At 38.3% G+C, this 13,359-nt stretch overlaps 1 protein-coding gene across 1 annotated transcript in view; it reads left to right on the top strand.

The window, feature by feature from the left end:
• The first annotated feature begins 3,400 nt into the window (after nt 1–3,400).
• The window catches only part of LOC123243745 (solute carrier family 22 member 2-like), a 45,824-nt gene continuing 35,865 nt past the window's right edge, over nt 3,401–13,359 (top strand). The window contains exons 1-2 of the mRNA XM_044671817.1: nt 3,401–3,837; nt 5,393–5,496. Coding sequence (XP_044527752.1) covers nt 3,427–3,837; nt 5,393–5,496 — 515 coding nt within the window. The 5' untranslated portion in view covers nt 3,401–3,426. The remainder of the gene's footprint in view (nt 3,838–5,392; nt 5,497–13,359) is intronic.

Raw genomic sequence — 13,359 nt, 5'->3', positions numbered from 1 at the left:
TCCCAAATGTTCACACTGGCTATTTATGCCTGACCCGTGGTAGAACCTTCTAAGCTCATATTGAACTGATCAGCCACAGTCAGACACACTGTACATTGACCCCAATACAGTAGCTATGTCATCTTAGTCCTCTTCAAGTAGAACTCAAAATGAGGTATACATTATCAGTTAGGATCATCAATGTGATTGTTTTACTTAACATATTCCTTCCCTCTATTAGGTTCAGCAGGGAAAGGTATTGCAAAATGATAGTGATGTTAAAAAATATTATTCATAACATTATTATAACATAGGGTACATAATTATTATTTTTAAAGTAGTATATATTATGAATAGTAACATGGATTTAAGCATCAATTATCAAGCATTTACCTAAAAAGCATGGTTGCTTTAAAAGTTGAAGCTTTTTTATTGATAATTTTTTAATTTCTTCATCAGATTCCTCCACTGAATTTTCCCTCACCTCCTAGGACCTTCTCATACTGGAAATTCCCTCTACCAAGTCAGCTTCCTTCCCAAATTGGTAAGTTACTTCTGGTGCCTCCACCTGGGGGACAGATCCAGGCTTTATTCCTCTCCCACCTGTGCTTCTGACTACAAATTTCATCACTATGTCCTGTATCGCAGGTATTTTCTCTCAACACATCCCTTTTTAGTTTCCTTTCAGTTCCCAGAAAGCCTTTTCTCATTTAAAAAGAGAAAATCTCAGCAAAATAAATCAGCATATTAACCATATCTGACATTATATGGAACATTCCATGCCCACAGTCTCCTACATTTCCAATGAATGTGGGCGTATTTTGTCATCAGAGACTTTTTTCAAATACCTTGCTGAAATCTCAGTATATTATCTTGGTATATTCCTGATTTATCTGGTTAGAAACCTTGTTAAAAGGAAAATAAGCCATTTTTAACAAAGCTATACCTGACTCTCACTGGTCACAGCTTCCCTTTCTAAATGTTCACAAAGTTTCCCTTTAATAATATTTTAAACCTTTACCATAAGTCAGAGTAAAGCAAACCAACTTTTAGTTGAACGAATCTATTCTCTTTCCTTTTTATTATGTGGACTAAAATGCAAATTTTTAAATGATGGAAAAGACATCTGCACTTAGAGATCCACACAAGAATTGGAACTGTTTATCAATGTGAGAAAAAACATATCTGGGGAGATTTGGGTAAGTTATTAGGTCACTTTAGCAAACGAGTCACAGTGTTTTGTGCCAAATGGGACTGGTAAACTCAGCATTACAACCCAACATAAATAATTCAAAAGCTGGGTATTTCACTGCCTCAGGGGATATTTGTCATTTTTGATCTACCTGTATCACCCCCTTCATGCATATAACATCTATATATCATGCCATATTCAACTTAAAATCCAGAAATCTTTGAGATTAGATCCTCAGTTAATATTAAGAGGCACTCAGAATTTCTTGGGCTTTGAAACATGAGTCCATATCTCCTTAACTACTGTATCCTCAAATTGGGACAGTGGTGACCAAAATCATGTTTGCTCCTGGGAACTGTGCGGCAGAATGATCCCAGCTATAGGATCTGTGCTTGTGACTCTCAAGACTTTGCCACGATGGCTCAGAAGCCTTCCCATCCTGGATCTTCCCTCACTGCCTAGGGTCTTCTCACACTAGCCCAGTGGTTCCGAAACTTTTTTGGATACCACCCCCTTTCCAGAAAAAATATTACTTAGCACCCTGGAAATTAAATTTTTTTTAAATTTTAATTAATTAATTAATAGGAGAGATAAATGCACCTGTGGCCATCACCACTTCCCTGGATCACTGCAGCACCCACCAGGGGGCGGTAGCACCCACTTTGGGAATCACTGCACTAGACCATCCCTCTATCAACTCAGCTTCCTTCCCATGTTGGTAAATTACTTCTGGCACCTACACTTGGAGGAAGGATCCAGGCTTTATTCCTCTCCTACCTGTGTTTCTGACCAAACTTCATCACCATGCCCTGCCCTACAGCTATTTTCTCTCACCATTCCCCTTTTTAGTTCTCTTTTATATCTGTCTTTCCCCTATTCAAAAGTAAGCTCTTTGAAGGTAGGAGATGACTTTATGCTTATATTTGTATCCCCAGCTCTCACTTAATACAATGCCTGGAAGATAGTAAACTCTTAATGTGTATTGGGCTTTGGGTACCAGCAAATGCATTTTTAAAAATCCTTACTTTCTCTCTCAGGAACAACTCTAAGACAGAATGGCAAGGGCTAGGCAAACGGGGTTAAGTGACTTGCCCAGGATCACACAGCTTGGAAGTATCAGAAGCCATAGCAAACGCATTATTAATTTTGATAATCCTACTGCCTCTTGTTGCCTTAGAAGAAGAGAAACTGGAAGTGGAGCTATTAGGAGGCATGCTCTTGTAGGAAAAATAAACGCACAAGAAAATTGGATTAAATTTCTGGCACTTATTATGCAGATGAAACAATAGGTGACCTACTCTCTTTGGCAGCTTAAAAATGGCATTAAGGATTCTGTTGTCGACCCGCATAGACAGACATATTGTTGGCTTCCTTTTCTAAGACTGACATACTTCCCGTGAATTTAGATACATTTGCCACAGTCTAAACATTCACTGCTAACATGGACAAAAATGCACAGGACATGTAGAGAGCAGAATGAATGCATTAAACCAACATGCAGACAGTAAAGTCTTTATTAGAATATTTAGGTCAAGGGTAAGTGCATTTTAAGAGGATGAGACAAGAATGCCAGACTGAGGCCCCAAATATCTACTTTTCTGTAGCAAAATCATGAACCTCGGGAATCAAAAGTGGAGATGCCCACCTGCCAGCAATGGCATGAACGGCATCATGGTTGCTTGTGAGGGGCATACAGTGCAACCAAAACACAGAGAGATCATAACAATTTTGGATCTGAGTTACAGCTCTGTCCCCAAACCACGGGGTAGCATTTTACTCTGTCATGAGGACAAAGAAATATAGTTTACCTTCTCATACAGAACAGTTAGACCGTATGTTAGTTATAAATCTATTTGATTGCCGGGCACTCAGTTTCACTGAGACACAATGAATGGATCTGGGATCTACAGAGCTGCTCGAATTACTCACCTGTGTCATACAGAGGAATAATTGTTTGGTGTGCTTGTATTAAGTAGCGACAGACTAGCTACGAATGATATCACAACAAACACATTCAGCACCACTGGCTTTCCAAGAGTCACTGAACACACATCTCCCTGGAACAAAGTGCCCAGTTGGAAGTAACTCTCACAAAGTAAAGGTCTAGATGAAAGGCTGGTCAATTTGTAAAGTAAATTAACTGTCACCCTTTGACTTTTGGTCAAAAGTTTTGCAAAGCTCTGAATAGCCTGTCAGCAAAATTTTAGAGCAGTGCTGAGAGAAGAACAACAGGACCAGCACTGCCTCCAGGAATAATGCCCACTGTAGATGACATTCTAGAGCACATTGGGGAATTTAACTTATTCCAGAAACAAATCTTTTTTGCTCTGTCCCTGTTTTCTGCTGCCTTTACCCCAATCTATGTGGGGATTGTTTTTCTGGGCTTCATCCCGGATCACCGCTGCCTGAATCCTGGAGTTTCAGAGCTAAGCAAACGATGTGGCTGGAGTTTGGAAGAGGAGCTGAATTACACCGTGCCAGGCCTGGGGATACCAGGAGACACTTTTATCAGCCAATGCTGGAGATACGATGTGGACTGGAACCAAAGCACCCTCAGCTGCACAGACCCATTAGCCAATTTTTCCAGCAACAGGAGCCACATCCCCCTCACCACCTGTCGGGATGGCTGGGTCTATGACACTCAAGGGTCCTCTATTGTGACTGAGGTAAGTCTTAGCCAATTCTTCAAGAACTTGTTAAATGGGGGAAGGGGACAGGTAGGTACTTGATGGTTCGGTGGATTGTGGGCCAGGCCTAGAGATAGAAAGTCCTAGGTTTAAATCTGGCCTCAGACACTTCCTAGCTACGTGACCCTTAATGACTCAACTCCAATTGCGTAGCCCTTATTGCTCTTCTGCCTTGGAACCAACACATAGTATTGATTCTTAGATGGAAGGTGAGGGTTTAAAAAAAAGAAAACCTGCTAAATGAAACACATGGATGTGGACTGGCAATAAATAGATTCAATTCCTGAGTACTCAGTTCACTGAAATACAATAAATAAATCTGGGATATGTGAAGGTGCTCAGATTTCTCACCTCTCTTATACACTTATTCAGAGAAATGATTGTTTGATGTGCTTGTATTAAGTAGTGACAAATTAGCTGTGAATGATTTTACAGCAAACACATCCAGCCCAGTTGGCTTGTTTGAGGCATTTCCAAGTCACTGAAGACACATCTCCTTTGGAACAAAGTGCCCAGTAGAAAGCAACTCTCACAAAGTAAAAGTCTAAGTGGAATGATAAAATGTTTCCTTAAGATGAAAGCTAATAACTCGTCTTGAAGAGCCTAGGTATATTTGTTTGGGGAACCCAAAACCTCCCCAGAACATTCTGCTTTTGGATTGTTTCACTATTAGAAAGTTTTTCTCTTTACATCTTTGCAACTTCTACCAATTGGTCCTGCTTCTACCCAACAGGGTCAAATAGAACAAGTCTAATCTCTTTTCTGCATGACAGTCCTTAAAATATTTGAAGTCAGCTTTCAAATTAAATCTTCTCTTGTCAGATATAGATTTCAACTAGCTGACCTCACAGTACCCTTTCGATTCAAAGATTGTAGATTAAACTACCATTAAACTACCTAGACAGATCACAACCTCTCTGAGGCTTGATTTCCTTCTCTTTAAAAGGATGTAGATTGGGCCAGATTGTCCTTCCTGTGGTCCTTTCCATTTCTGAAGTGATAGTCCTTTAAAATAGAATATGACTGCCTGAGGGGTACATACACTGGGTATATGATTCTCTAGTGCAGTGATGGGCAAACTACGGCCAGTGGGCCAGATGCAGCCCCCTGAAATGTTCTATCCTGCCACTCGAAATTATTCCTAATCGGACAAATACAATGAGTAGGATACAATACAACAAAACTTTAAAAAAGTTGCCTTAGAAACAGACTGACAGATGAGCATTTCTTTTCCTTTGGCCCCATCTTTAAAAACTTTGCCCATCACTGCTCTAGTGCATAGAAATACAGGCAAATAAACCTAATCAAAAAGAGTTGCTACTGCAGACCTCAATTCACTCATTTCTGGCTATCTTAAGAAAAGTATTAAGTAATAAGGCTTTTTCATTTTATAGCCTTTCAGCCATATCAATTCAATTTTACAAATACTGAATACATACTTATTAGAAGCTCAGAACTGTATGAGGTGCTCGGTCTCCAATTAGTGGTAAGATTTATTTTCCACTGTCTTCTAACTTAAGATGCTTCTCTGCAGTTTAATCTGGTATGTGACAATTCCTGGAAACTGGACCTGTTTCAATCAGTTGTGAATGTCGGATTTTTTTTTGGCTCTATGGGCATCGGTTACATAGCAGACAGGTATGTCTTCAATCCCATAGGATTTAAATATGTATTCAGAAATAAAAATAACTGATATTCTTGTTCTTTTGAAGATTTCAATGGTATAAGGAATTCTTTGTAATGAAAAAATCCTTCTATCAATGCAAACTAGTGCCAGTTCTACAACTCACCATCTTACACTGCAAGTCTAAAAATACAAGTTATCTGCAGCACTGAAGTTGAGTGACTTCCCCAGGGTCACACAACCAGTGTCTAAATCAGAGGCAGGACTTCAACCCAAACCTTGTCAGAAAAAGGTGATTCTATTTGTTAAAGATGCTCTTGGGCTTTTCCTGATTCTCTTGGATTCTCAAGGGCCCTGTTGGGTTAGAGGAAAAAGAAGAAATGAAGACAGGATAGTTAAAAAAAAAAAGACATCCACTATATAAAGCATTTTTTTTCTTTTTTATTTCTGCTCCTTAAATTTCATAATTTCCCTGAGAACCTAATGGTCTAACGGAAAATTATGACCAAGTGAAAACAGTTGACATTTTCCTGAATTTAATGTATTCTTTTTATAGCAGAATATAGTGGAAAGAGCATTGATCACTGAGTTGCAAGACCTACATCAAAACCCATTTCTGACTCTTGGAAGCTGTTCAGTACTGGGGAGACAAATTAAAGCATTAGAGCTAAGTTTTTGTAACTATTCAATGGGGTTAAAATATTTGTGCAACCTTTCTTACCTGGATTCTGTTGTCATGAGAGAAATATCATATAAAATTTTGGGTGATATGTGAAAATAAATTAGTGTTATAAGCAAAATTGTCATATTATCTTCCCTAAGTTGCCTTGAGAATAATATCAGATGTCTCTCCTAGAAGAGTAAGGAGCAAACAGAGTTGTGTTTTAAGCATTGGAGAGCTGGTCCTCCCTTGGTTTTACTCCCCTTCACCAGCCCACTGGACTTGATGGCTCTTCTCTCTACTCAATCCACCTACCTAGGACCCAACCTTAGCCTCTAATAGACTCCTCAGGCAAGTATGACTCAGTCTGCCCCCTCTGAGGTGACCCCATGGTCCATAATCACATCAAATTGTGATAAAATTTAGGATAAAGGCTGGGATGAAAACATTCTCTGTCTCCTCAAGGAAAATTAAGACTCTAATCATCATAATTTTAATATTAGCCTAGATGGTATGAAAGGGTTCCCTTTTGGAAGGAAGCAAAATGGATGGCATTCTTTGTCAGGGTCCTACAAGCTCTAATGGCACTTTGGATCTAAGAGAACAAGGTATAAACTGAAGAGAGCTACTTTAGCTATAATTTCCCACTTCAATCACATATCCTCTTGAAACTAGGATAATGGTGATGCTAGGTAAGTATCAGGGATGTGATGTGCCTGCTCCATAGGTCAGTCATTTTCCATTCGGGGATGTATTCCAAGGGAAATAGGACATGAAATTTTGCTTTATACAACACACAAAGTCTCAATGTAAGAGTATTCTCAAAGAGCGCTGGCTTTGGTCAGGGTTATTAGCTCCTAGGTGAGCTTACGTGCCTAAAAGTTCTGCATTTCACGCTGTTCTCATGTGATCTCCTACACTACCCCCACCTAGCTCTGTCCTTCCCCAGAAGCATCCGAGTATTTGCCTGGCTTTCCATTCTCTGTGGTAAAAGGTAATCTTATAACACAATCCTAGCTAAAGAATTAATAGGTGACAGGGCTTAATGTGTTACTTCCCTTAGAGATATTTGCGATTTAACAGAGGACTGACCAAAAGGGAAGCAAAATAGTGGATCAGAAAGGGAGAGAATTTTAGCAAAGGGCACTCAGATTAGATTATAATGCCCGATCTGGCTCTGTTCCCCTGTTCAAAGAAGATAATCATGTAAGACTTTTTGTGTTAGGGAATAATGAAAGACAAGTTTAGAGATGACCTCCTGCATCATAAGGGACACATGAACAATTCAGGATCTAGAGGCCAACAATGAGAGTCTGGGCTTTCAAGGGCTTATTCACCAATTTACTACTTTCTTGCTAACAAACTTACAACTCACTGCCCCTCTCCTATTATCTAGCTGCAAAACGGAAGTGAATGTTACACTATCAACATGATATGTGTGTGTGTGTGTGTTTGCATGTGTTTGCTCCTCACCTTAGTTAATAGATTACCTGGAGGCCATCAGAGGTTAGATGTGATGTAAATGAGTTAACAATTCTCATAACCCATGAATAGTATAGGTCAATGTACATGTGTCTGAGTCATAAGTCCAGGCAAATTATACATTTTGTGTCTATAACTTTAGTAAACTAGTTTTTTGGTTTTTGTTTTTTTAACTCTTACCATCTGTCTCAGAATCAATACTGTTCATTGGTTCCAAGGCAAAAGGAGGTAAAGGCTAGGCAATGGGGGTTAAGTGACTTGTCCAGAGTCACACAGCTAGGAAGTGTCTGAAGTCAAATTTGAACCCAGGACCACACATCTCTAAGTCTGGCTCTCAATCCACTGAGTCACCTACCTGCTCCCTTTAGTAAGCATTTTTGCTGAATTCATTTTCTCTCTCCTTCTTTCTCTTTTTCTTTCTCCCTCCCTCTTTCTCTCTGATGATCTATGACTTACTCATTAGCCTGTCCAACTCATAATTCTTTTAAACTAGGAGTTCTTAACTTGGAATAAGAGGATTCAGATGCTTATTTGGTAGCAAAAGAATCATATCTTTATTTTCACTGATGTCTAACTGAAATTTAGTATTTATTTTCCATTATAAATATAAGCAATAAATCACAGTAGTATTAGGTTTGACCGGATTGCCAAAGGGATCCATGGCACACATAAAGAAAAACAATGGTTTATTAGGAAAAGAATAAGGGCTAGATCCAGGATTTCATTGATATAGGAATGACTCAGGTGAATAAATTCCTCTTACCAATACAATTAGTATCTTCTCTGCAACTTCTAGTCTTACAGAGTCACCTAGAGAACCAGCAGATTAAGTAACTGACCCAGGGTCACTCAGCTAATATGTGTCCAAGGTGTCAGAACCCTATTACGAGCCAGAGAAAAACAGGTCTTTCTGCCTTTAAGTCCAGTGCTCTACCCACTAAATCAGTATGCTTCTTTTAATTTTTCTTGTCTTACTTTATCTTTCCTCTCACCCTATTTCCAGCAAAGTGCTTTTCATATAGACAATTAATAAACATTTTTCAAATTCTTCTAACAGTTTTGAGAAATCTTCTACTTTTTTTGTAATCTTCCTAACAAATGTCTATAGGCCATTCCTATTCCTACCCTCTCCCCTACCTTTCCTGTCTTTGTGAAATCTGATCTAAAAGAGTAGCCCAACAGGTGCAGTTTCTAATATTCTTTATGCCACATCTATATCATTTTCTAACTTTACTGAGTCATACAAGAAGGCTAATCTGAAGATACCTAATTTTTATATGGCAGAATTCCATGGAAAATCTCTCATGGGGAAGCTATACTAATCTTTCACCCACTGATTTCTCTAAAATAATTGAATTGATTTTAGGGCTACCTAGACCTAGAAGAGACCTTGGAGGTCATAGAGTCCAACATATGATCCAAGTCCTCATTTTACAGATGGGAAAAGTGAGACCCAGGAATGTTAAATGATTTGGTCTAGATGACAACCACTTTCTAGCCCCACCTAATATTTTTTTTTTTAAAAAAAAAAGGGAAAGCTGGGAGAATTGTACTCCTTAATCATAAGTTTTTTGCTTCAACTTAAGCTGTGTTAGTAATGATTCCAACTGTGTTATCAGAGTGAGATTAAAAGATCAAGGATCCATTTGGATCCAATTAGTGTGATCCACCTGGCAATGAATGCATCAACAGATGTGTTTATCAAGCTTCTCAAAGGCAGGAATGCTGTCATTTTTGTCTTTGCAAGCCCCAGGATTTGGCACATAGTAGGGGATTAATAAGCCTTGTTGATTGGTTGTAGGGCTGATAGAATGAAAATTCTGATTACAAATGGCAGAACAGGAAGTGCTCATTTACATTTAAAAAATCTGTACAATTTCCATTTGTGTAGTATGTAGTCTTCTCAAAGTTTCAGTCTGCTAAAGAACAAGTCTAGGCATAAGTTAATAAGCAGCTATAATTAAACCAACCCAGAGCTTTTTTTTTGTAGTTACTCTTAAGTCCAGTCCATTTTCCTGTTCAGTTCTAAAATTCCATTACCTAAATCTTTGACCCTAGACCAAACAAGGATTAAATTAGGACTCCAGGTTCTGTGATTACCTGGTGCTTGAAAGAAGTGTTTGGCTTCAGAAACTCTTCTGTTGTTCAGACATTTTTCAGCCATGTCTGATTTTCCATGACCCCATCTGGGGTTTTCTTGGCAAAGATCCTAGAATGGTTTGCCATTTCCTACTCGAGCTCATTTTATAGTTAAGGAACTAAGGTTAAATAGGGATGAGTGACTTGCACAGGGCCACGGATTTGTACTTGTGAAGATGAGTCTAACTTCAGTCCTAGCTCTCTATCCACTGCACCACTGTTATAAAGGAGCTGTGATATCTGTAGAGGCACATATATTATGGAAAGCGAATCCTGTCCTAGCTAATGTGTGGAGATGGCTTAAGATTCTTAATATCAGTAAGGGGCTTGCTGCATAATCTAGTTGCTTCTTGAGCAAATACAGGAGTATAGCAAGGCAAGAATGGAAAACTTATGAAAGTTGAAGGGTTGTTGTTCTTTCAGATCTACTAAATGGTGTAAGAAAGTTTCCTGCTGTCGTTGTCGTAATGCTATTTGAAACAATGTGAGAGCAATTGATTTTAGGGTTCAGAACCCCAGAATGTCGGAACTGAGAGGGATTTCATTCATGATTCTGTGCAACTTATACCTGAAAAAGAAATCCTTCTACCAAAAAAACTCAACAAAATTATTATCTAGCCTATATTCAAAGGCCTTCAATAAGGGAGAAGCCATCATCTTTGGATGTGGCAACCCATTTCACTTTTGGATACTTCTCATTTTTAGGAAGACTTGCCCGATATCTCAAACCTAATTTTTCTCTTTACAGCTGTCCCCACCCCCACGTCCATTTAGTCTAAAGTTCTGGCCTTTGGGGGCCAACCAGCAAAAATCTAAACTCTTCCATGAGACAGTCCTTCAGATAAGCGAAGACAGATATCAGGACCCCTAGTCTTTTCTCTTCCAGGCTATACATTCCCAATTCCTTCAGTTCAACCTCATTTGGCTGAAATGCTGAAAACCTTTTGTTTCCCCGATTGCCTTGCTCTGGTTATCAATGTCAGTCTAGAAATGTATAAAAAAGAAATCCAATTTCTTTCAAATTGGTGCCTATGAAAGTAACTTCCATTTTTATTAATGACTGAAAACCATTTGATAAAGAAAATATTACATTTGCCAGACACTCCCAATTTATATCCTCTCTACCTTAAAAAAGGACAGATTCCAGTGTCTGATTGAGGATATAATTTTTTTGTGGGCTTGCACAGTTTCTATTCTTCTAAGAAGGACTCAGAGCCCTTACTATAGGCAACAGCCATAAACTACCATAAATATAGATCCTCAAAACCAGTTAAATCTTTGTAATGGTCTTTCTTCTAGTCCAAAATAAGCATATTAATTTATAGACTTTATTGGACTTTATACTTCATGGCAAATTGTAATTATAGTACCAGATTTGTGTATCTGAAGAAGCTTTAGAAATACTATTTTTAAAAGGAATTTTATCTCTTAAAAACTGAACCAATATCTTCTTTAAAAAAAAAAAAAAAAAAAAAAAACCTTTGCCTTCTATCTTACAATTACTACTAAGTGTTGGTTCCAAGGTCAATGACCAGTAACAGCTACGCAACGGGGGTTAAGCAATTTGCCCAGAGTCACACAGATAGGTCGTGTCTGAGGCCAAATTTGAACCCAAGACCTCCTGTCTCCACACCTGGTTCTCTAGCCACTAAGTTAACTAACTGCCCCACCAATAACTTCTTGATAGTACCTAAGGGATCTTTTTTCCCCTAAATATTTGTTACCCCCCCCAAAACAAGAAGAAGAAAAAACCAAAACCAGAAAGCCCAATACCTGTCTTCAAGGAGCTTATAATCTACTTAGAAGTTTATAATTAAGTTTTCATTACAAAATTTAACAGAGAACATTAATGTTTTCTAAAAGTTAACAAAGTACCCCAATGTTAGCTAAAAGTTAACAGAGCACTCATGTTTTCTGAAAGTTAACACAGTTCTTTCATATTTGCTGAAAGTTTACAAAGTATTCTGTAAAGTGTACTGAAAGTGGGTAGCAGAAGGGTGAAGAGAGAGAGAGAGAAATCATCTTCATGAGTTCCATCTCGAGTAGAATCGTTCAAAGGTTACTATGATTCAGCAAAACTTCCCCAATTCCCATGTTCCCTGTTTTTGAAAGCCTTTCTGCCCACTAATGCCAGGCAGTGACATGGAGAGGGGGCACAAGGAGAAGGCTCTGCCATCTGATACTAAAAACAAAACAAAAACAAAACAACTCAAACTTAGGCACTATTTTTTTTAGAGACCAGAAAAATGGGTTCATCCATATATGGAACTCCCAGTAGGAAAACTCCCTTTATCAAAGCACATGTGCAATTGCTCTGCAAACTTTATTCTTAGAGGAGGCACTGAGCCAGTATGTGTCAGGGACTGCACTTGAACCTACATCTTCCTTGCTCTGAGTTCAGTTCTCTATCTACTACATGCAACACCCTTTTTTTTAATAACAAGAGTCCCTTCCTTTCCCCACCGCTATGAAGGCAGAGTCAGTCTCTTACACACATACACACACACACACACACACACACACGAACACATCCCCCGAAGCTGCTTTGTTGCTCTAATATGTTTTTCCTCTTAAAATTTCCTTTGATGTTCATATTAACCCTATTTCATTTCTAGGAGAACATTCAGGATTTAGGGACCCATAGTGTGACTTGCCCTAGTAAAATCACATCTCTTAGTGAAAGCGCTCATTTTAACCCTGACTCTCAGGACTGGGGCAGAATTAAAATTAATTTTACTGTTTTTACTGGAGCTGAGACTGGAGCAGACAGTACCAACTAGCCAGTAAATGAGTTAATATAAGTACAAAGTTTTATGAACTCCAAAGTACTACTTAAGTGTAAGCTATTATTAAAAGGAAAGATATAATAATAGTGATTATTACTTTATGGTGAAATGGCTAAGGATTTGTTATGTACAGATCCTTAAGAATAAAATGCAAACCTTCATTTTATGGAGATGATTTAGATATACTTCTTCTTAGAGACCTCAGGATAAACTAGATAACTGCCTGTCTTGATCAGCTCTGGAAGTTTCTTTTTAATCAACAACAACTACAAAAATTTTCAAATAAATATAGGACAAGAGGATTGTAAATGAAACCAGGAACTATTAAGTGCCGTTTTTAAAAGAACATATTAAAAATTTTGAGGTAGAAACAAAATTGCTCTTTATTTATTTATTTATTCATTTACTTATTTATTTATTTATCTGTTTGTTTGTTTGTTTGTTTGTTTTTTGGGATGTAGCCTCTTCTTCCCATTCCAATTTTCTTACACCTTATTGTGATCGAGTGACTGGCTTCCTTGCTGTTCCTCACACATAACACTTCATCTCCAGACTCCAGACTCCTTCACTGAATTTCTTCCCATACCTGGAACTCTCTTACTCCTCATTTCTGCCTCCTGGCTTTCCTAACTTTATTTAAGTGTCAACCAAAGTCCTCCCTTCTGCAAGAAACCTTTCTACATCCTCTTTAATCTTCCTGCCTTCCCTCTAAAATCATTTCCACTTTGGCCTGTGTTCATCTTGTTTGCACAAAATTGTTTATATATGATCACTATTCCACCTTCCCCATTAGACTATGAGCTCCTTGA

Source organism: Gracilinanus agilis, chromosome 4 (genome assembly GCF_016433145.1).
Source record: "Gracilinanus agilis isolate LMUSP501 chromosome 4, AgileGrace, whole genome shotgun sequence".
Taxonomy (NCBI): domain Eukaryota; kingdom Metazoa; phylum Chordata; class Mammalia; order Didelphimorphia; family Didelphidae; genus Gracilinanus; species Gracilinanus agilis.
Note: the sequence above shows the minus strand (reverse complement) of the source record. Positions and strands in the feature narration are given on the sequence as shown.